Raw genomic sequence first — 21,384 nt, 5'->3', positions numbered from 1 at the left:
ACGAGCCACTCGGCTCGGGTCACACGGAGACGAGGTCAGTGTAGCATAATGTCCTTGTGCCATATCACGGTTCACATTCTCATAGAATCGACTGAAACGAAAGCACCGGCGATCTAGAAACGAAACCAGGTTTCGCGCGCTCAGCGGGACTTAGCGCATTCGTCTCTTTCTTAGTCGCACGTTGCCAGATACTGAAAGCGATAGAGCAGCGAAACGATTCGCGATTCCGCGTGAAAAAGGGGCCAGCAGCCACTACAAATGTACGGAGAGAGTGCATTCACGATTACGACAAAGGCCGTTGCACTCAAGTGCATCGAACCTGTCGTTATTCGCGGTTCGGCGATTCGGCATAAACGATTTTTCGACGAACGAGAATCAACGTCGCTGAAAAATGATCGAACTATCAGCAATTCTGAGAAATGGAAATAAAAAGAAAGATTTGATTTGTAATAAGAACTAAGGAGGAAGTTGACTGAAGTTGAAATGAAAGTTGTAGAAATATCTAGGTATAGAAAATGGAAATTTGAAGAGATATTTTCAACAAAACAAGGATTTAGGTAACATAAGATTTAGGTTTCAAGAAAGTAGGGATTCTAATTATTTTTACAATCGTCAATGAACATCTCTTGGGCATTTATTCAAGATGCAATTTGTATCTAACGTTTCCTATTAATTACTCGATTAGCTGATTTGTAGCTACAGCTCTTTTCGTGTAATTTTATAAATGATCTTCATTTCCAATATGATAGATGGTGAATTGAACCTTGCAATCATAGTTTACTTGCTGTCAGACATTAAGTTTCGAACATTTAATCATATTTTATGTCGGCACTGCAATGAAATGTAATATTTGCGTAATTGTATATGTCGACGATAGTGTAATTGTTAAACACTTTGTTAACCTTTTTAGATGACCTAATCGAAGAATGACGTTTTTAATGAGAAGTCGTTACCGGTATCAATTTCAAGAATTTTCTGATGCAGCTAGACGTGATATTGATTTTGTTCAATTACTACCTGAAATATCCACCAATTTTTTACACGTTCACTCATTTTTTGCTCGTTAAATTTCCCATCGTTTGCTGTTAAGTATAATCGACTATGGATTTGGTAGTGGTTAGCTGTTATGTAACATCAAAATTCAATACATCATTTTTACAAACCCAAAAGATACTTAAACTTAAGTTATTGTATAAAATTTAAACAAGCTAAAAAATAATATTAAAAATACTATCTTTTGTTTTAGGAGCTATTTTCATATAACGAGATAATACCAACGTAGATTTCACATAGAGAATTTTACATTTGACTAATAGCTGAATGTTTATTGGAAATGGTTTGTAATCTTTCAACTGACATGTTTCAATCAGTAGGTAATAACTATATAGTAGAATATGCTACCTACTTTGCAAAGAAGGGAGAGAAAGCTGTTTAAGAAAATTTTCCAAAGGAAGACAAATGGAATGTCATTTATCATAGCTACGTTTCTTATCATACGCGCCAAAGCATCATTTGCGACGTAATCAAGGTTTTCATCCGACCTACTGTGCCAAATCATAAACCAACCTAACGAGACCAATTTTCGTGAACATCGCGATCGACGAACAGAACATCACGAAGGAGAAGGATCGGTTTGCCGTAGCTCGCAAAATCTCCGACAATTTGTAGCGCGGAAGTCATTCAGGGCAAGTCGCTTAGAGGGATCGTAAGTATTACTTACTCCTCGTTAAAGCCTGAAGATGACATCGCCGACATCCGCCGTTAACAAACTACTTGCGCCAACAATGCGAAAAAACAGAGTGGTCTCTCTCGGCCCACGTACATACACCGGAGCACTCCAGTCTCGCTTTGGGCTATTACTACATTTAACGAGTCACTTCGTGCTTTTATACAACACCGACACCACTCCCTGATAAGAGTTCTCTTGATGATAGTGGGTTTATATGCCTTGTCGGTACGCCGGTGATTCCGTTTCTTGCACAGTCCAATTGCCTTTTATCTTCGCGTACTAGTTGATTCATATCTAATGCACCCATGGACAAGTGTATATTACGAAAGTGAACATTTTAATTGAATCGAGTATGGTTTTGAAATAAAATATTGTACAGATGCTTAGTTTTCACAAAATTTTATGAGGAGATAGTACACTTTTTTGTATTGTCGATAATTCTTTGTTTATTTCATTGATAATAGATTTACTTTAATTTTTCGTACCGTATTAATTTATGTGAAGAGATGAGAAATATATGTATTTATCTAAAGTACTTGTCATAATTCCCACATTTTCCAAGATAACCTCAACGTGACGAGACTCCGAATAAAAGCAATTGTATCCTTTGCTTCAAATCACTACCAACTGAAAAATAATAATCCGCGTCTATCGTCTTACTTCACATGCACTTTACAGAGAAATTTCTCTATAGACAATTTTGTGACTTCGATGCAGTAGGTTTACTACTAGATGTCGCAGCGGGCTATAAATTAAACTTCACTAGATGTAGATAGTGCATCTATACGAATGCACAAAATAATAATTGGGGTAGGAGATACGCGTCGTTCGAGGAGTCATCATGTGAAAACTGAACGCGTATAAATATGTTACAAGTGGGGTGAAAAGTAGATCAGAACGTCTAAATACCAACAGTGGACGTACGTCGTGACTTAGAAAGTGTTAATCGTGAAATTGACCGACGTTTCCGTTTACGCTGTACTCTCGATAGAACTGGTTTATCATTATGCTGCGTGTACATTGATAAATAAATCTATCGGTGTGCATGCCTCTTGAAACTGTGTTTATCTCAATTAAATATCGTTTGCTACTGAGAACGTGATAAGGATAATGAAAATACGCCAACGCATTTTCGCGTTTGAGATCAAGTGAAACTGGAGCTTGACACAAATAGGGAAAACACACATATTATATATTTTCAGTTACGCTTGTAATGCAGAGGAAAACATGAAGAATCACAAACTTGCAAACTTTTCTTTCTATGATTTTATGAATAGTTTAATTTTCTACGAGAAGTTTGTTTACAACATAGAATAATTGCTTGAAAGTTCTTGTTGTGGTTAGAAAGCTGGCTATGTGTGTATAATAAATAGTAATATCGTAAGAATATGTAAATTATTAGAAATTTATGTTAAATTATGTGTACATGATTGTATAGTATGTATAAAGCAAACATATGCTAGTAACAAGCCAAGGATATCATACTGTTTACCTGTCTATCCTTCATGTGTCTAAGTATAAATACACATAGGTATACATAACTTAAAATATTTTTTAAATGTAAGATTCCATTACTCTAATATTTTTAATATTTGAAAATAGATTTATTACTTATTATTCTATAAATAAATTTCATATTGTAGTTTGTAAATAGAACATTTTTAAAATTGTGTAAAAATATCATTACAATGTTTAAAATTTATACTAGTACATATCAAATTTTTTATTCTCAATTTATTTGACAATTGATTTAAAATTATTATATTTATTTCTATGTTCGAATAGAAATTCGAAATTTGATCAAATAAATTTTACTAGTAATGTGATTGACTAGCCATGTCACTGTAGTCAATTCAGTCTTTTTCGCGATATTAATTTTTAAATACATATTTGATATTTAAATTAAAAAGAACTATTAAATTACAAACTTCAAGAAATATAATAATATCTTTTTCAATTTTTAAGCAGATATTTCATTTAAGAAACTACAAAATAAAAATCTATACTTAAATTTCATAATTTCAGGAATTAAATATATGTATAATAATATACGAAATTTGAATCCCGTACGCGGCGCTGATTGGAAGAGTACTTTTGTTGCATCAACCAATCAGAAATTAACTAAACGATTCTGTAGACGCAAACGTCATTCTCCCGCCGAAAACGGTGGCATAAACATTACGATCCTGTTTCAGGTACGTGATTTTCGTTGTGTAGTACATATTGTAAAGGTTAGCGTTAGTCTTGTTCAATTAATACGTATTTATGTAATAGCTTTAGTTATATTAATTAAATAATAACATTTATAATACTACATGCTTTGTTACAAATTTTATACAGCATTCACTAACACTACGAGACTACGAGGTTTGATGATTCATTCCTTCGTGGTGATGATTTCTAAACTCCAAGAGCCAAGAATGTAAGTAATCTTTGAATATTATACTTTAAATAATTGTATTTTATGTTTGTTATTTCAATTATTATTAATTATGAAAAAATGTAATTGACACAATATCTTTAAGAATAAATTATAAAAATATTAGAGCAAATACAAAAATATTTTAGGAAATAAATATATTTTGTTAAAGATTTTTCACATTACGCCATGGAATACAGTGGGTCTTTTTTGATAACTGCCTTTGCGACAGCTTAGGACAATTTAACTGCAGCGTTGGTGGCAACATCCTTCGCATCTAATCGTGAGTCGCATGAATTTTTGTTCCTCCGGTCACTCAATCATGTCGTAGGATGAAAGGTCCGAATCGACACGGGTGACTAGTTGTATTACGTAGAATTGTATGCGAGTATAGTGACCGCGAGTATTTATTATATTCGTGAGTAGTAACACTTTATATTTTAACGTCTTATTTGCTAGCTTAGGATAGATCTTCCTGCACATTGCGTTTTTATATTGCCAATATGATATTGGTAATTAAGATTTTATATTAATAATATTAATATAATGTTAACAACTGGTAGGAACTATATTATATTGATAATTATTGTTTGATAATTGCATCACCAAAATTACTTTTAAAATATGATTATGTATATCCATAAGAATATACATGAGATATGAATATTTGAATCCATAATAAATATTAAAATGATATTGATTATTTCAAAGCGGAGAAGTCTGATATCCTCCGACTTTGTTACAATTATTGCACAATGATAATAACGAGAATTCATAATGTATACAATAATGCATAAAATAAATAATTTTAATAATAAATCATCTTCAATTTTATCTTCTACTTCATTACTATCTTAATTTGCATAATTCTTTGATCTTCATATTATAAATTGGAGTATAATTTAAATTGTATAATAAAGTATTAGAGTTCAGTTCCTTCCGTATGAAAGTATATTAAATGCTATGTGCAAGAAGAAACTTCGCGACAGGTAAATTTCTGAATTAAAGCAACAAGTTTTGAACACTGCTTTTATACTTTTTAAAATATGCTTTGATGAAGAGATAACCTGAGATTATTTACATTAATATTAAATTCAGAATCAGTTATAAAATAAATTTCTCGTTCATTTCCAATCTTTTTCTTTCTAAAGTTTTAATAATTCATTAAATCAGTACAGTAGATACAAAGTACATACATGAATATACTAATCGTTTTTTAGCTGAGGATTTTCAGGTTCAATCTCTTCCGTGTTCATTGCTAGGAGCTCATTCACGTGACCAGGTGTTACTTGGGTGTAAAATAGGCAATGGGCACGATCATAGTTCATAAATTTATAATAATTTTTCAGCGATTGACGATGCGTTAACGTATTGTGCACGACGTATTTTCGGCATTGTGTGTGTGTGGTTAGGACGTGGAGTTACGTCATTTTGACTATGTAATATTAAATAGTAAAAAAGAAATTTACAAATATTAATTCAATCAAGAACTGTAATAATAACCAGATCTGCTATTAAATATAACAAATTGTAGAGAGTAATATTATTAATCTTATCATCAAATTAGAATGATAGTACCAAATCTTTACCTAAACCTTTACACATATGATACGCAATACATACAATGAATTTTTTGAAAGATATACATACACTTTTAGTTATCAATTTTCGTAATTAAAATTAAGATTCATGTATCTTTACCGCGTTTAACGCAATAGTCACTAGATTTCGTCAGTCGATTTCAGGAAAATGATAAATAAATTAAATTGTACAAGTAGTGTACCAAATAAACAAGTTACGTGTGAAAATCGTGCAATGAGTGAGTTGGTAAGCTTGTTTTATTATTTTTTAATTAATCAAATTAATTTATTTAATTCTTTGTTATTTAGTTATTTAATAAGTTATCTTTTGCTTTACGATTAGAGAATATCGAGCCTAGGTTTCAATGGGCATTGCGCTCGAAGAAAGAAGAAGCTAGAAGCTGACGAGGCCCGGCAAATTGTCATGGAAGAGGGCAACTATTAATGGTTTCCTATCCTCTGGTTCATTCAGGGCATAGGAAGTCATTGTTGTTACTACTTTGTCACTATAGTCACTTTTAATATTTGTAGTAGTAGTAGTAATAGTAGTAGTAGTAATAGTATTAATTTGTTTCTTGGCTGAAGTACATTCCGGCTTACCATAATTTTGGGCAGATCGCGTTTCCTTTTATTAATATTACGAATAATTGATACCTATTGGTTTGATTCGAAATTTTCCATTCTAAACCAGAGTTACGAAAAACAATTGATTTCGATTTTAATTAACGTTGCGATAGAATAATGATCGTGTTTGCCTCATTGTATATACGTATTTCTTATTATGAATAATTAGAATTTATTAAAAAGTAATATTATAACTTGACACGTTTTTGTTTATATAAAGTTGAATTAAAGAGATGTAAATTTTTAATCAATTTTGTAATGCTGCGGTTTGTTGTTATCGCAAAAATTTGAAGTAACTTTTTATTCATACAGAAATAGTGATTTTTATTTAATTCATTTTGAAAATTAGTATTGCAATTAGTATTTTAACGCGTTTCCTTAAATTATTTTTACAATTAGTTGATAGTTGTATTGATAGAATATCGCGTTTTCTAATTAGTGTTGTGCCTGTAAAAATGCAAAAAAAATGGTTTCACTGAGATTGTGGAAGTATATTCTTACTTTTAGATCACCTGATGTAGCTAAAAAATAGCTGCACAGAAGCGGTCATGTATCAGCAATCTCCAATATGGTTGTACTGGATTTTCCGCTATTAGTGTTGCGTATACTTAAATATGAGTATATTGATTAGTTTTTATTAGTATTGCGTAAATAATTAAAACACTCTATTGTCGTGTATGTTTTCGAAATTTAAACAACTTTTTTTCTATTCTTTTTCATCAATACATTGATATTGCACACATGATAAATCGCTCATTGCGGTTTATTTTGAGAATTTTGTATGTTATATGTAAATCTACTGGTACATTAGTGTCACAAGATAGAAAAAATGTTCCACTCACAATTTCGAGTGGATGATCTGTTCTAAGTTGGTTTATCTCTCAGCACTTTTTTTTTATAAGAGCATCTGTTACTGAAAATATATCTGTTTAGTGTTTATGAGTATTTTTAACTTGGCTTAAGGATGATTTAAGATTAAATACATATCAAGTACATAAAGAAAAGTAATATTGAAAAATATGATTTATATAATGCGAAAAATTTCTAATAAATTAAATAAATAGTGATAAGAAGAATAGTGATAATTAAGTTTGTAATATTGTGCAAAGTGTTAATGTATATGTATGTATGTAAAAAGAATTCTTTACATTTCTGAAAGATGGAAGTTAGAAATTCTTTAATCTTTGGATTATATCTAAATTCTTTGGATTAAATCTAAATAGGATTTATAAAAAGAAACCTTTAGATTTCTAATAGGTGAGGCTTACAAAATTCCTATTTAATCTTTGCTGTTATATATACATAAGGGAAGACACATAAAAATTCTTAGGTTTTTAATAGGCAGGTTAAATTAGATGTACACTTTGGTAGGAGGTATCTTTAAATTACATTACGTATGCAATTAGGTAGCATATTTTTAAATTAAGTTAGATATATAGTTAGGCAAGCTTTTTATATGTAAATAGGTAGGAAGGAAGATACAGATGAACATTAGAACTAGAAGGATGACTAAAATGAGCAATTCGTAATTTTTCATGGAAATTTTATAGATTTACAACAGTACATTTTTAGAGGCTTGAATATTTTTTAAGGCGTATAGAGGTAGAATCTTATTCCTCTGCTTATATTATATATTTTTTCGTATACCTTTCATTATGATCCTTTTGACATAAATTCAGATTTTATACTTCAATCCATAAATAAACTAGAGTCGCTAGAATAAAAAATACTCAGAACAATAGTTAACGCCCCATGGCATATAAGAAATGAAAATTTACGCAAAGACCTAAAAATACCAATGGTCAAGGAAGAAATCGGCAGATACGCAAGAAAATACAAAGAAAGAATGGTAATACATCCAAACCAGCTGGCTGCTGAAACTACCAAAATCTACATAAAAAGAAGACTAAGAAGAAAACATCCCACTGACCTCATTAAAGAAATAAGATAGACAAACTGGAAGATGGACGTGGAAGCTGGAGATAGCCATCCACATGTTATTTAGTAATAAAATTAGAATAATTTATCAAATGTCCAGCTGGACAAATTATAAAGCAGAAATTAAAATATAAGAACAAAAAAGAAACTTCAATCGTCGATAGTTTTAATGTTAATCTCTGCCTAAATAAAATGTATTAGAAATTAAAAAAATGATTGATCGTTTGGTAAACACACGTATAAAGGATTCCAGCAATTTCCACGTGGCGAGAGCTAGGCAATCGATGTTAAATATTTGATAAATACATTGTACTGTATCATTATGGTTAATAGCTATGATACAGTTATGAATTATAACAAATATTATAAACTGATTAGCCGTGCTTGTAATTATTAATTGTAAAGTCTCAAATTGTGAAGTATACATAAGCAGAATCTTTGAGTAAGATATTATACATACTTAAAAATCTGAAAAAGGATACTAGCTTTTGGATAAATTTTCGACAATTATAAGATATCTTGTCCTATATGTTATTTATTAACATCTCATGGTAAAATTTATTTTTAATTCCATGTATCGTTGCAGTCTTATTCTATACTGAATCGATAATAGTGGAAATGACATTAAAATGGTAAAAGCGGTTTCTAGTGCATTGAGTTCTAGTTCTATTTCTTACATTGTCTATACTGTATAACCTTATTTTATAATATCGACCTGTAGAGATCGCCACTTAACACAGTGAAATTTAAACACATTCGAGGTTAGGATTTCCATTGTCAGGATTGTTAAAAATCTGTTACAATTTATACCACGTGTTCCGGATTTTTAGTACGTGATATAGTAGTTTTTACGAAGATATTTTGAGAGAATATAATTTCTTAAAGTAGGTATTATTCGTGCAATTAATTGTTTTTAATTTTATGTCTTCGAGTATATTACATATATTTGTACATAGTTCGAGGTTATATCACTATCAAGTAGTATATTAATTCCTGTGTATTGTTAACTATTTTAATAAATGTCCAACAACAATCCAGTTGCTCATTTTTAATATTCTTATGTTCATTAAAAATAAATTTAATTTTATCTGTAATGATAAAATTAGAATTCCATATTCGGTACTCAGATAATGTATCACTACTTAGATAAAATATAATTAATTTACCATTACGATTATGATTTAGATATATAAAAACAAAATGGGAAAATCATTGCGTAGTAAATGGAAGAGGAAGTGTAGAGCAATTAAAAGGGAACGCTATGGAGTAAAAGAATTAGAAAGATTAAAAAAGACATTAGGTCTTGATGAGAATGGGATACCAGATGTTGAAATGTCAGAAATATCAAAAATTGCTACAGGTAAGGCACAGTTCTGCTTAATACGTTACTATTTTTATATAATGATTTCAATTGATTTTGACGTTTGTCTCAAGTTGTTGATGCCAAGACAATAAAGGAAAATGAAAAAGCTAACGATGACACCAAAGCAGATGATGAAAAAATGGATCTAGACACTGATAAACGGATATATAATAAAAAAACAATGTTGGATCAGTATGGAAATTATCCTGTATGGATGAATAAACGAAAGATTGCAAAGATCAAGAAGGGTAGACGAAAAAACCAAAAGGGAAACATAAAGCCACATAAGAGGTTAACAAGGAGACAGAGGAACTCAATGAAGCAAAAGTAAATCTTCTATATAAAAAATCGATAGCATTGATTAATACTGTTCTTTACTTTTGTATTAGTAAGTAACAAAAGTAAATTGTATTATTATAGTAAAATGTTATACTATTTATGTTGTGTGAATCAGCAAACATCATTCAAGTTTCTTTTCCATTTTATTATAAAGCTGAATACAAATAATCATAATGATTATTTAAGTTAGAATTCTACTATATTCTAAATTCTACTACACTAAATAAAGTATCATAAAAGCTAAAGAGATGGCAGTGATAGTATGCAATTTTCTCACATAAATATTACATCTATGGGCAATGTCCAATGTTTTTGACACTTTTCTTTCGCTATAGCGATGTTAAAACTTCATCGAGCCACTGTTCATTGGTATCGCTGATCTGCAACGTAATCTTAAACGATTTTCCAGTTCCACCACTCTACTTGTTAAATGTTGCATTTTTCTTCTCTCTAATTCGTATTCTCTCAATTTGCTCCTCATTTGATATATCTCCTGCTGCATGAGTTGCTATAAACAGAACTGCGTTTTTAAACAGAAGTATATATTTTGTGAGACGTTAATAAAGTGGTAACTAACCACATTTTCGATAGATCTCTTCATTTCGTTAATAGTTTCAACCACAGACGCAACTTTGACAGTCATGTCCGTCGTTTCTGTATCTCTCTTCTTCCCTTTTGCGAATTGCTAAAGATATAATAAGCAGTAAATATAATACATGACATCATTTCATTACCCAAACATTTCATGATTGTGATTTTTACTTCTATCACATAAATTTATAATTATTTTTGTCTGAATTTTTTTTATTTTAGCGAATTATCTATTTTTGAATGTTGATTCAAAAATAAACAACAAATTAATAACTTTATTTTAAATTGTAATGTAGTAGAGACACTATTGAGTGTTACCCATTCGTACAAAATATTAATATTCATCTTTGTTGGTTGGTTTAATAGAGCCGCTTATAAATAAAATAAAAGTTTGAAAAAACTGTAACATACCAAATGCACTTATATCAAAGAATTTTTTAAATCTTCAAGATATTAGAAAATCAGACCCAACTAGTTTCCTTTTTATTAACACCAAAACTGGGATCAAACTGTTTTTCAAGTTTCTACATAATTCATACATGCCCATAACGAGCGGAATAGACTTTAAAATAAGAAGGAAATCCTTCAACCTGCTGCATCCGCGTTTCTATCGTCTCGCGAGCGTATTTCTCCCTTATAAGTCAAATAACACATGGCAAGCCATTGTCTGGCATACCTTTTCGAGTTTGGTAAGCCTTTTCAGTATAATCTCATAGTCCTGATCGAGGTCATCGTCAGTCACCTCGTTTTCCGTATCTGTAAATGGGAGTCTCTGATATTGTCATTTAACTACAGAATTCACAATATGCTTGCATTTACGGAAATAATATTGGAGAAATGAGAGCAAGAAGAAAGAGAGGCAAAGAACAGAGGAATTTACAATTACAAACCATGCGACGAGATCGCCGGACGCTTCGTCGTTGTTGTTTCGTGGAAATCATTCTCCAAGTCTCGAGCCTCGAACGCCGTATCTTCGGTGACTGAAAAAGGGATGGAAGCGTGATCAAAGTGGAAGTAATTTGATCCGCGATCAGATCCTCAGGTTTAGGACGAGGATTGCTGTTTCCGGTTCTTGTAAGATTGCGAAATATTGATACTGAAGACGTAATGTACGTTTACGATGTGCAGCATTTCGCTTGACGCTATTACATACTGTTGCGTACTGTTTGAAAAGAAATTTGATCTCGTAGTAAATTTATTCAAAGATCGCTTCTTTCTATCTTATAGAGCAAGTGGCAGTTCCTTTATTACGATGGTTTAGTTCTATCTGTAGTTTATGATTAAAGTTAATGGAGACAATATAATACTTTGATATTCTATTATAGCAAGAATAAATGTAGTAAATTAATAAAAATGGTTCTAAATTACTGACATTTGTATCAGGGAAAATAATTATATTTATTGCCAGGGATATTAAAACAGCAGGAGGATTATAGGAATACAATCTTTTTTTTTAATGTTCTTTTGCAATATAATCTCTAGAGTTATTCCTAATAAAATTATGATTGGAACTTTTATTTAAATAGGTCACACTTTACACTCCTTGTTTGTGTCCTGTATTACACAATGGCTTGGTCACATTTTAAGCTGAAAATCACTCAAGCTTAAAATTTAGGTCAATCTACCACATGTCAGTCTGTTTTCTAAAGCTCAGCCAATTTCGAGCGATCTTGAACTTGACCATCGGCAACCTTTTTCTTCTCACATAGTCAGACCTCGTGTAGATGACACTGAAGTTCAAGATCAATGGGAACGATGTGACAAAACGGTATAGTCCCTTCGATAAAAATAACATTGTCGTTGGTTTATCTAAAATTCGAGAACCTACAATGGGACGAGAACAACAAGAAGCCATTCAAAAACTTGTTGTTCGCTGGTGCTAGGCAGCGTATGTGTAACGTTTCATAGACAGCATGTAAATTGGTCAAAAAGTGCTATTTCGTGTGTTTCTCAATAGCATATTAGTCACTGTCGAGAAATCTCGAAAACAAATTCATCTTTGACAGTCGAGTAGAATTTTTCCAACGATTACTCACTATTCTTTCGACAGGACTGGCCGTCTTTTTGTAGTTGAAAACCGGGTCTGCAGTGGCACTCGTAGGTTCCGGGTAGGTTTCTGCAAAGTTGATCGCAGGGCTTCTCTGTCACGCACTCGTCGATGTCTGTAACGTTGGTAGACAAGTTATGCTAATTCGTGCAAAAATTAATTGCATAAACGTGACAGCTGCACGCTACCGACTGATCCATCGCGAAGTCCTTCGATTTCCGGCCAGCAGTATTGCGCAAATTCTCCGCAATGAAACGCTGCCTTTCGTTGGTCCGATGAATTTCTCGAAATGAGCTCGAGGATTTTACAGAATAAATTACTGGCAATGTAGATTGGTCGTTTAGTTGGTAAGTGATCGAGGATAAATGGGGAAAGGTGGGGATCGGTGCCATTTAAAGTAACTTGTTCATTGATCAACATAAAAAAATGAGGCGAGTATAAAGGAAATTGAGTGCTCTTTCAACGTCTAAGATTTGTATAAATCATTTCGGCTTAATTATACGAAGGACACATTTTATTCGCATATTCCATATAGCTTTGATAACATATTATATCGTAGAAAGTGAAACGCGATCAAATTTTTCTATTCAACGTGTTTAATGTTGAGTTATCGTTTAATCGATGATAGTATTAAAGTAATATTACAGTATCAAATAATCTTAATAATAATACACTATTAAATGCTATATACGCGTACGATACAAAAATGAATAGCGATAGATCAGTTTGAATTTGAACCAAAATCGATATTTTTTAAATTCGCAAAGGACCTAACTATGATACGTCAAATTTTTTCCAACGAAATAAAATATTCTTCCCTTAGCTTTATCATAATTCTTGGGTTTCTTCTCAATTTTACTTTCTCTTCTATTGGGTTGGCAACTAAGTGATTGCCGATTTTGTCATTACCCCCAATGAAAAAATCCGCAATCACTTAGTTGCCAACCTAATAGAAGAGAAAGTGAATAATTACGGATTTTGTCATTACCCCCAATGAAAAAATCCGCAATCACTTAGTTGCCAACCCAATATATAATTTAATGCAAGTATAAGAAAATTATCGTTGATACGAATAATATTCTATTTTAATTATTATTTCTCGAAGCTAGAAAGGTATTTTCGTCGAAACGGACGTACGATTGGATCCTGAGATTTGTCCTCTCTTTGTTCCTCTACGGTAGGGCTGAACAACACATTCTATCGTAAAATTATGAAAGCTTCAAGGATATTTCCTTAGAGAGTGTTGAAACTCCTTGTAAAGGATTTTTCTATCGAATTGAGAGCGGCACGTCGACACGACTCACTTCGCCCTGGTAATTAGAATGACCGCATAGCTTAATGAAATCGCTCGTAAATCTATCGAAAGCAGCCTAGCTGCTGGACACTACAATACGTTTGGTCGGCATGGTATTCGCGCAATGCCATCGACCTGCGTATCGGCCTACGTCTATTTAATTACGCCTAACGATTCTGGTTACGAGGACGTGTTTCCGAGCCGCGAATATCGATTACGGATATTTTACGATTTAACGACGCTCGTTGTTTGCATCGTTAGCTTGACGGAGGTTCGTTTACTTCCACGGCACCCGGGGCCTCGCCTAAATAAGGAGCAACGGACGTTGCTCGCAATTGTGCAGTTTAGAGTTGAACGTGAGAATCGAAGCGTTTGAAAATGCTTCGTTCTAGTGATAATCGAATCAGAATATTTGATTTTACGTTGATAATAAAGAATAAATTTAAATTTAGATTAATTTTACGGAAAAAGAAATTTGAACATTCTTATTTTTTTAATATTCTCGTTATTCTTTTTAATATATTAATCTTTGCAATGAAAGTATAGTTGGTATTTATATATTTTAATTTAGACATGGTTACGCGAAATTGTAACAAGACATGCCTGCAAGAAAGTTAATAGAGCGAAGTTGGTAATAAAATGTAAAGCAGGAAAGGTGTTAGACACGTAACGTTGATTAGCATTTGGAGTGACAATTTAGAGTCGATTTGTATTCGTGTTAGACATTACCTGTCTGGCACTGGTTACCGGTAAATCCTTTGGGACACGTGCACCTGCCAGGAGAGGTACACACACCTCCGTTTAAGCACGGGGAAGGGCAAGTAGCTGAAAAGCAATTAAATTCAGGTACCGATAACCCGATACATAATTATTCGTTATCGACTAATAAATATCTTGCATGTCCATAAAAGATTTTTGTTCTACATTTCACATCTAGACAAATCAAGTCATCAAATTTTTCTCATTATTTTTCGCATTTTTAATAACAATTGAATGTGTTATTACAATAAACGGTTCCATTTCCAGTAATTTAAATAATCCAACAAAAACTCCAACTGAAAATTCATCAGAATTGAATGACTTTTTTAAACGTACCATAAATTAATAATCAACTAATATTCGTAGCAATAAACTTCGATTACAAGAATACAAATTTCGACTTATTAACTTGACAGTTCTTTTATATCCGTATAAAGTTAACATTTTATGGAGATGTTTAGAATGCCTGTGATCGTTTACTCACGTTTATTACATCCAAAACTCAAGCGAGTCGCCTGTGTCCATCCAGGACAGCACAAGAAAACGGAAGATGAATCGGTCTTAACATTAATAACATTAATATACCTAAAAATAATCGGACTTGATCGTGCGAAATAGTGCTAATCTTCTTCGTAACAGTTATAATCTTAAATATAAATATTTTAATCGCTTATGTCGATGTTTAATAATAAATAATACACATTTACGACAATCTATAAAGAAACATCTCGTTTTACAGAAACGTTGATTTACCTAATTTGTCCATTTCGATGATGATGATTGACAGAGTTGGGAACTGATCTGGTACAAACTCGTCTCCTAAAACATAAGGAACATATCTCCATATAAGAAGAAATTCTTAAAGTATAAGAAAAATACCTTTGTGCAACAAGAAAGTAAAGAATGCATATTAATATTATTAGTACGAAGAGCTGCAGAAATTGGACGTACAAAAGAAAGTGACACTTCATACAGCGTTTATTATTGGAGGACCAGCTCTCCTTTAATGTATTTCGAGCACGCAAATCCCCGTGGCTTTATATTTGTTATTGAAATTTATGCCATCTATACAAACACATTGTCAAGCGGTGACAAGACGAAATTAAATTAATGAATTGATTGTTTTGATAGCGATCGCAGCCGATACGACACGGTACATGCCTTCATTTGCATCTCGTCGAGTCGATATGGAAATGGAAATCGTTAAATACAGAGAAGATAATTTCGACGAGTACGTTTAAGCTTCGATTCGATAAATGCGAGGGTAACAGGCTTCGAAAGCGTGGCTGCATTGTAAAAGGAACGTCGAATGATTGCTATCGTGTCCTAAGGGATTATTCGATAGCTTTCGTTGTAGCTAATCTTCTTTGACAGCTGTTATTACTTGCATCGTAATCGATTTTATTGTAGTCGAATCAGCTAAACTGATCGATCGATACACACCCATGATTTCGTTTCAGATGATTTCGAATGAACTCAGCAGCGAATTATTTTCATCCTGTGCTGTAGCCACTGATTTTCGCGATTTCATTTAAACGTCTAAAGCTTTCTCATGTAAATCGCGTGCACTTCGTTACGATTTTGCATCTGTATTGATTTTCCTAATACATCGTATACACTTGATCATCGACATGATCGCGAATATTATATTCGCGAAGGTGACAGAAAGATTCTTCTACAAGGACAAGATTTCTATTCGAAAATCGTAGTGTATATTCGTAGTAAAAGCTTAAGTACCTGTAATGGAAATTACAAAAATTCCACATCGTCTTGCTCAAGAATATTAAGTGTCTGCTCGTTAAAATGCAAAAAATAATACGATGACAGCTATGATATTTAGTATCGAAGGCGCTCCTTTCTCTTTGTACTTGAGTATCTTGCGTAGAACTTACATAAAAGAGAGGATACACGACGCTTCGGTTTACATAAACGCGCGAGCTTCATCCGTAATTGAACATTGAGACTTTCCCAGAGTATCTTTTACACTCGAAAGCGTCGACCAGTTTTAACTACAATTACTTAGCTGACAGGATGTTCTCGGTTAACAAGCATTCGCTTCTATTACTTTCATTTTCACCGTCATCAATCACTCCGTCGCATTTACATTTTCAACCAAAGGCAAATATTATTCTTGTTCTTTGATATATCCAATATATTCCACGGGAATTAATCTTTCTTAGAAAATTTTTTATTCCATAATTACATGTACAAGTTTCCGGTTAAGAAACCACGCGGTTAACGGATAAAACTGCTTCGCTATAAAAAAAAAAAAAAAAAAAAAATGGAAAATATGACATATCGTGTTCTTTCTGTGTAATCCTTGAATGTTACATCGTTGAATCGCTATGAAAAGTGGAAGATCGGTCTGTTAAAATTTCGAACGTTGATATACCGCTACTTGTTTTGTACGATTCGATATGTTAACTAGAAATTACACGAATGCGAGAGGACGGGACGATTCAGTGCGCACGAACGCGCGCGAATCGCGCATGATTGGGCGACGAGATCCGATCCCGCACAGCGGAACCACTTCGTCATCGTCGACTCGCGAGAAAATTGCATTTTGCTGTGTCGCTGTCATGTTCGTTGAAACGCGACACGACATTTACTGTCGCAACACCAACCACGTGCTTCGCATCGCGAGACGTCTACTTTTCTTGCCCTGTGCGCCATTTTGTTTGTCGCAAAGACATACCAAGGGCGCGAAGAAGTCGTTCAAATAAGAAGGTTACTCGATTAAAAGTGTCACAGACTGAGACAAATAGTTGTTCTCAATTTAGAAACGAAAGTAGGTATCGTCGTTGCTGTCATTAATTTACGTCTCTCGAATTGAGTAAATCACGCATTAATTAATTATATCGAAAGATGGGAATTAAACGCACTACAAAAGATAGATTATCGTTTAATCATGAAATTACAAATTATATCCTTGTGTTACGATTAATTCCTCGCTACGTTATTTTTATACTTATTAAGAAATAAACTATTCCCTTCCTTCGTAATTCCCACGTTCTCCAGATCCGGCAGGTGTACAGAACAAGATGAGGTCTTTAAACGACGTCAAGGATGCTCGTAAAATCTGTCTGTTAAAGACGAGTCTCGTATTTGCCTACAGATTATCTGCGCCAGAAAGGATCAGAGGGATTAGCGCGGTAGGTGATCCAGGTTAGCGGATCGTGTAGGTTCTGTCAGACAGCTAGTGTATCCGACGTTTGCTCATTTCCTTTGAGCTGGATATAATATTCACGATGATGGTGCACATTGTTTTCACGTCGACCGAAATCAATCTCTCCTTCTAGAAATCACAGACTCCATATTGATCTATAAACGTGTGTTGTCAATTCACGTAACAGAGACACGAACGTATAAGAAATACGAACTTTTGTTTAAAATAAAAATAAATAAATAAATAAACAAAGGGAAGAAAATCAAATAACTTTCGTTAAAGTCACACATAATTTAAATATGATAAAAGTTATTCTTCGGGCTTCTGGAATTCTCACTGGTGTTGTCGATATTCGAGATTATTCTGGTTAATAAATTATGGATGCTTTAGAACGCCTACGTGGTTACTACTCCGTTTAACTCTGGACGACACGATAAGTTTCCGTATAACGTTCGATGATCGTGATCTATTCACGGCAGCGGGATTATCGTAATTCGGAAAAATAAATATTTTCGCTGTCGCGACGAGCTAACATCAAATCGTTCCCAGAGCATATTCCGTTCGCAGAAAAATCCTTCGGAACACGTTGCGACGGAGGTTCAGATACGGTTCGGAGGACATTCGCGTGGGAATACTGGTTCGGGTGCTTTGGTGGCCATACTGAACGTTGCGCGCTGATAACGTCCAGCATGCTCGGTCCACGACATTGAACGAGAGAAACGAAGAGGTTAAACGCACATTCGCGAACCCTTTCTGAAAATAACGCGTGTAAGTTGTTGTAGCTAGCTTGTACTTGTAACTAATTGTACGATTACATTCTCTGTAATAAAAGCGACAACTCATTGTGACATAATACTGATTTCAAGAAGTACCACCATTTTCTTCTCAAATATTACTTATTCTTTATACGAAGTTCGATATTTTTTTGACGATTTCTTCGAAACGAAGAGAAATACATGCCTAAGAGCTTATAAAATTTTCCGTTTCTTACTACTATTTCGCAATGAATCGTTCTTCTTAAAATAGAATTAATTCGAATGAAATAGAAAGATACAGACCTATAACAACTATACGACGTATATGCATAATGTACGAAGTTGAAGTATTGTACTCGTAACTCGAGAAAACGTTTCACTTTTCATCGTACAGGCCTTAAGTTCATCGAGAGCGAAGACTTCTAATGCGTTCTAGGAACTTTCTCCGTTAGCGAAGAGAACCGGCTTGCAAGAGAGAAAAAAAGATGAGGAAATGTACGAAGAAGTCGCGTGTAATAAAATTAATGTCGATTAGCGAAGGCGCCGTCGCGTGATACCGCTCGCAAGCTTCTTTGAGGTGATAAATTTTCAATGAATTACCGCATCGACGGCTCGCGTGTCCGCGACTCTCTTAGAAGTACATACTTCCGAAACCTTAACGGTGATCTCGCATGTTTTCCACATCTAGTCGCGCCACAGGCGAACGTAGCGTCGAGTTATGGTTGCCATTCGTTATTACCCTTGTCCAGTTGACTATCAATTGCTCACGACCGATATTTTCACGACCATAGGTGAACGACGTTCCGCGAAACCAAACTTTCTCTGGGTCACTAATATGTCACAAGATTTACAGATAAAAGAGCATCGAGATTCTAACGTGGACAAACACGATCACAACATTTATCCTGAACAATTTTTACGAACGTGTACGTACTATGCACGCTATAGAGAACTTTTTGAAATGTCATTAGTACTGTAACGAGAACATGACTATTATGTTTTTAGTGGTAAAATTTGAAACCAATTGGAGAATGTACATGACAGTTACAAAATCAGCAATTATCAAACACGTACATATTGTATCACTGATACAACATAAATACATGTAGCTACATTAGAGATGTACAACGGACGAGATCACCAAACCGGTTGATACATCGATATTACGGAATCGGAAGAAAAATGCGAGTAACATATCGCGTACACTATCCACGGTAAAATCTATACGTTCAGCGAGCTAGTATCAATTAATCTCGCATCCTCGATCGATCTTTAATTGAACCATAAATATTCAGCTTTAGTTTCGCCTGATGACACTCGTAAACAGCGCGCATAATCATAGACACACGGGGCGAATTTTCAACGTTGAAGCCGTACGTTATGATCGCATGCCGGTAAACCGTCGTCGCGCGTTGTCCCGATCGTGACAACACGCTTTGCACGCTCGTTTCGACGTTGCCGCCAGTGATAAACATCGATTCTTTATTGTACGATCTCGTGGACTTTACTCCACCGATTCCTCTTCTGCTTTCTCGACAATAGCGCCTGAGACTAACGTTGGTTTGTTTAAGGTTTCGATGAGTTGTCAGTAGAAGATTTAAATGTACAAAAATATACAGAACGATCGCATGTATAACACAGTACGCGAACATGTTAAAAATATTCGAAGCAAAGTACTCGTTATAATATTTTTTAGAGGATTAAAGGAATTCTCAAGATAAATAATGCTGTAAGATACAAGGAAACTTTTTTTCTTTTTCGTAATCTTACAAATTCCTTGTAATTTGTCCAGGTGTACATTCCTGGACAAGAAGCTGTGTCCAAATAAAACAACAAGAATCGGTAATTAAACTGATCAAAGTAAACAGTTGATAGTAAAAAGGAACGAAAGAGGTCAATTTTACGAGCAATCAGAAGTTGGCTGCAAAGCACACAAAACACGAACAGAGACGTCCTCGAGACGTTCGCATGGAAGAACAAAGAAATAGCCGGACGAAGTGAAGTGGCACTCGTGCTCGACCAGCACAATTCGCTGGTTCGAAAGTTTTCCAAACAGCATGGCCGGTCATTGGCTACTCGTTTTGAGTCGCGATAACCGATCAAATACAGCCTCGGCTATCGCGACACCTAATTTTTCGTCGCCGCTTGAAAACCTCATTCACGTTGCCTAATCCCCTCGACACGAAGTCGATTAATCACGAGGAAATCTGTTCTTGAAAGCTCTCTATAAGACTAAAAGATTTGTTATTATCGCGGCTTAATGAATAACGCCGGCGATAGTTGATTTACTGCATGTAAGATTCGGTTTGCTGAATTATCGTTCTTAAAGCGAATTAAAAAGGAGGTCGTTAATCAATGTTATCCTTTAATTCGAGTAAATTTGTAAACTATCGGTACATGGATCTATTCAGATTAGATAGATAAATAACGAGCTCGACACGTACCGACGATGTTGCTTTAATAGCGAACGCTTTATCCGGCTGATTTATAAAACGTTGGGTCGCGCGGCGATGCAATTTTATCGGCGAGTTATTTCACGCAAACGGTCGATTTCTCGGAAATCCAGGCTGTGCCTTAATACTTGGGTGGTTAATCGTGCGCGATGCAATAATTCTGGCCGTTACGTTCGTGTCATCCCATCTCCCTCGCGACGGAACACGCGTGAAACGCGGGGCGCGCGCGTAAAACGGAAAAATAAAGCAACGCGGAACGGACGTCGCGACGTGTCCGGCATGCAAATGCGATGTAATTCCACAGCGTCAATTAACATCGCGCGAGAA

General features: G+C 34.1%; 2 protein-coding genes and 2 long non-coding RNA genes across 6 annotated transcripts in view; 3 read left to right on the top strand and 1 right to left on the bottom strand.

The window, feature by feature from the left end:
* The first annotated feature begins 2,523 nt into the window (after window positions 1-2,523).
* LOC126876637 (uncharacterized) lies at window positions 2,524-7,819 on the top strand. 2 transcript variants are annotated; one of them, XR_007694399.1, is made up of 4 exons: window positions 2,524-3,260; window positions 3,755-3,924; window positions 4,070-4,151; window positions 4,321-7,819. It is a non-coding gene; the product is annotated as an uncharacterized LOC126876637 (long non-coding RNA). The 2 variants fall into 2 exon arrangements; XR_007694396.1 differs by having other exon boundaries at window positions 2,524-3,289.
* A 1,187-nt stretch (window positions 7,820-9,006) lies between these two features.
* On the top strand, window positions 9,007-10,092 carry LOC126876590 (protein LLP homolog). The gene is made up of 3 exons (XM_050639510.1): window positions 9,007-9,174; window positions 9,476-9,650; window positions 9,725-10,092. Exons 2-3 carry the CDS (start codon window positions 9,491-9,493, stop codon window positions 9,982-9,984), a joined length of 420 nt encoding a protein of 139 aa, XP_050495467.1. The 5' UTR covers window positions 9,007-9,174; window positions 9,476-9,490; the 3' UTR covers window positions 9,985-10,092.
* A 153-nt stretch (window positions 10,093-10,245) lies between these two features.
* LOC126876553 (uncharacterized) overlaps window positions 10,246-21,384 on the bottom strand; it is a 38,048-nt gene continuing 26,909 nt past the window's right edge. The window contains exons 2-9 of one of the 2 annotated variants that reach the window (XM_050639405.1): window positions 15,437-15,502; window positions 15,168-15,268; window positions 14,654-14,749; window positions 12,620-12,745; window positions 11,474-11,563; window positions 11,260-11,339; window positions 10,570-10,677; window positions 10,246-10,500 (exon numbers count right to left, since the gene is read on the bottom strand). In XM_050639405.1, coding sequence (XP_050495362.1) covers window positions 10,333-10,500; window positions 10,570-10,677; window positions 11,260-11,339; window positions 11,474-11,563; window positions 12,620-12,745; window positions 14,654-14,749; window positions 15,168-15,268; window positions 15,437-15,502 — 835 coding nt within the window. In that variant the 3' untranslated portion in view covers window positions 10,246-10,332. Of the gene's footprint in view, window positions 10,501-10,569; window positions 10,678-11,259; window positions 11,340-11,473; window positions 11,564-12,023; window positions 12,408-12,619; window positions 12,746-14,653; window positions 14,750-15,167; window positions 15,269-15,436; window positions 15,503-21,384 lie in introns of those variants that run through there. The other variant, XM_050639415.1, reaches the window with a different exon arrangement.
* On the top strand, window positions 10,677-11,887 carry LOC126876668 (uncharacterized). Its single transcript, XR_007694422.1, has 2 exons — window positions 10,677-11,272; window positions 11,379-11,887. It is a non-coding gene; the product is annotated as an uncharacterized LOC126876668 (long non-coding RNA).

This window comes from Bombus huntii, chromosome 2 (assembly GCF_024542735.1).
Source record: "Bombus huntii isolate Logan2020A chromosome 2, iyBomHunt1.1, whole genome shotgun sequence".
In the NCBI taxonomy this organism is placed as follows: Eukaryota; Metazoa; Arthropoda; class Insecta; order Hymenoptera; family Apidae; genus Bombus; species Bombus huntii.
The sequence above is the reverse complement of the archived record's forward strand: the minus strand, read 5'-3'. Positions and strand labels throughout refer to the sequence as shown.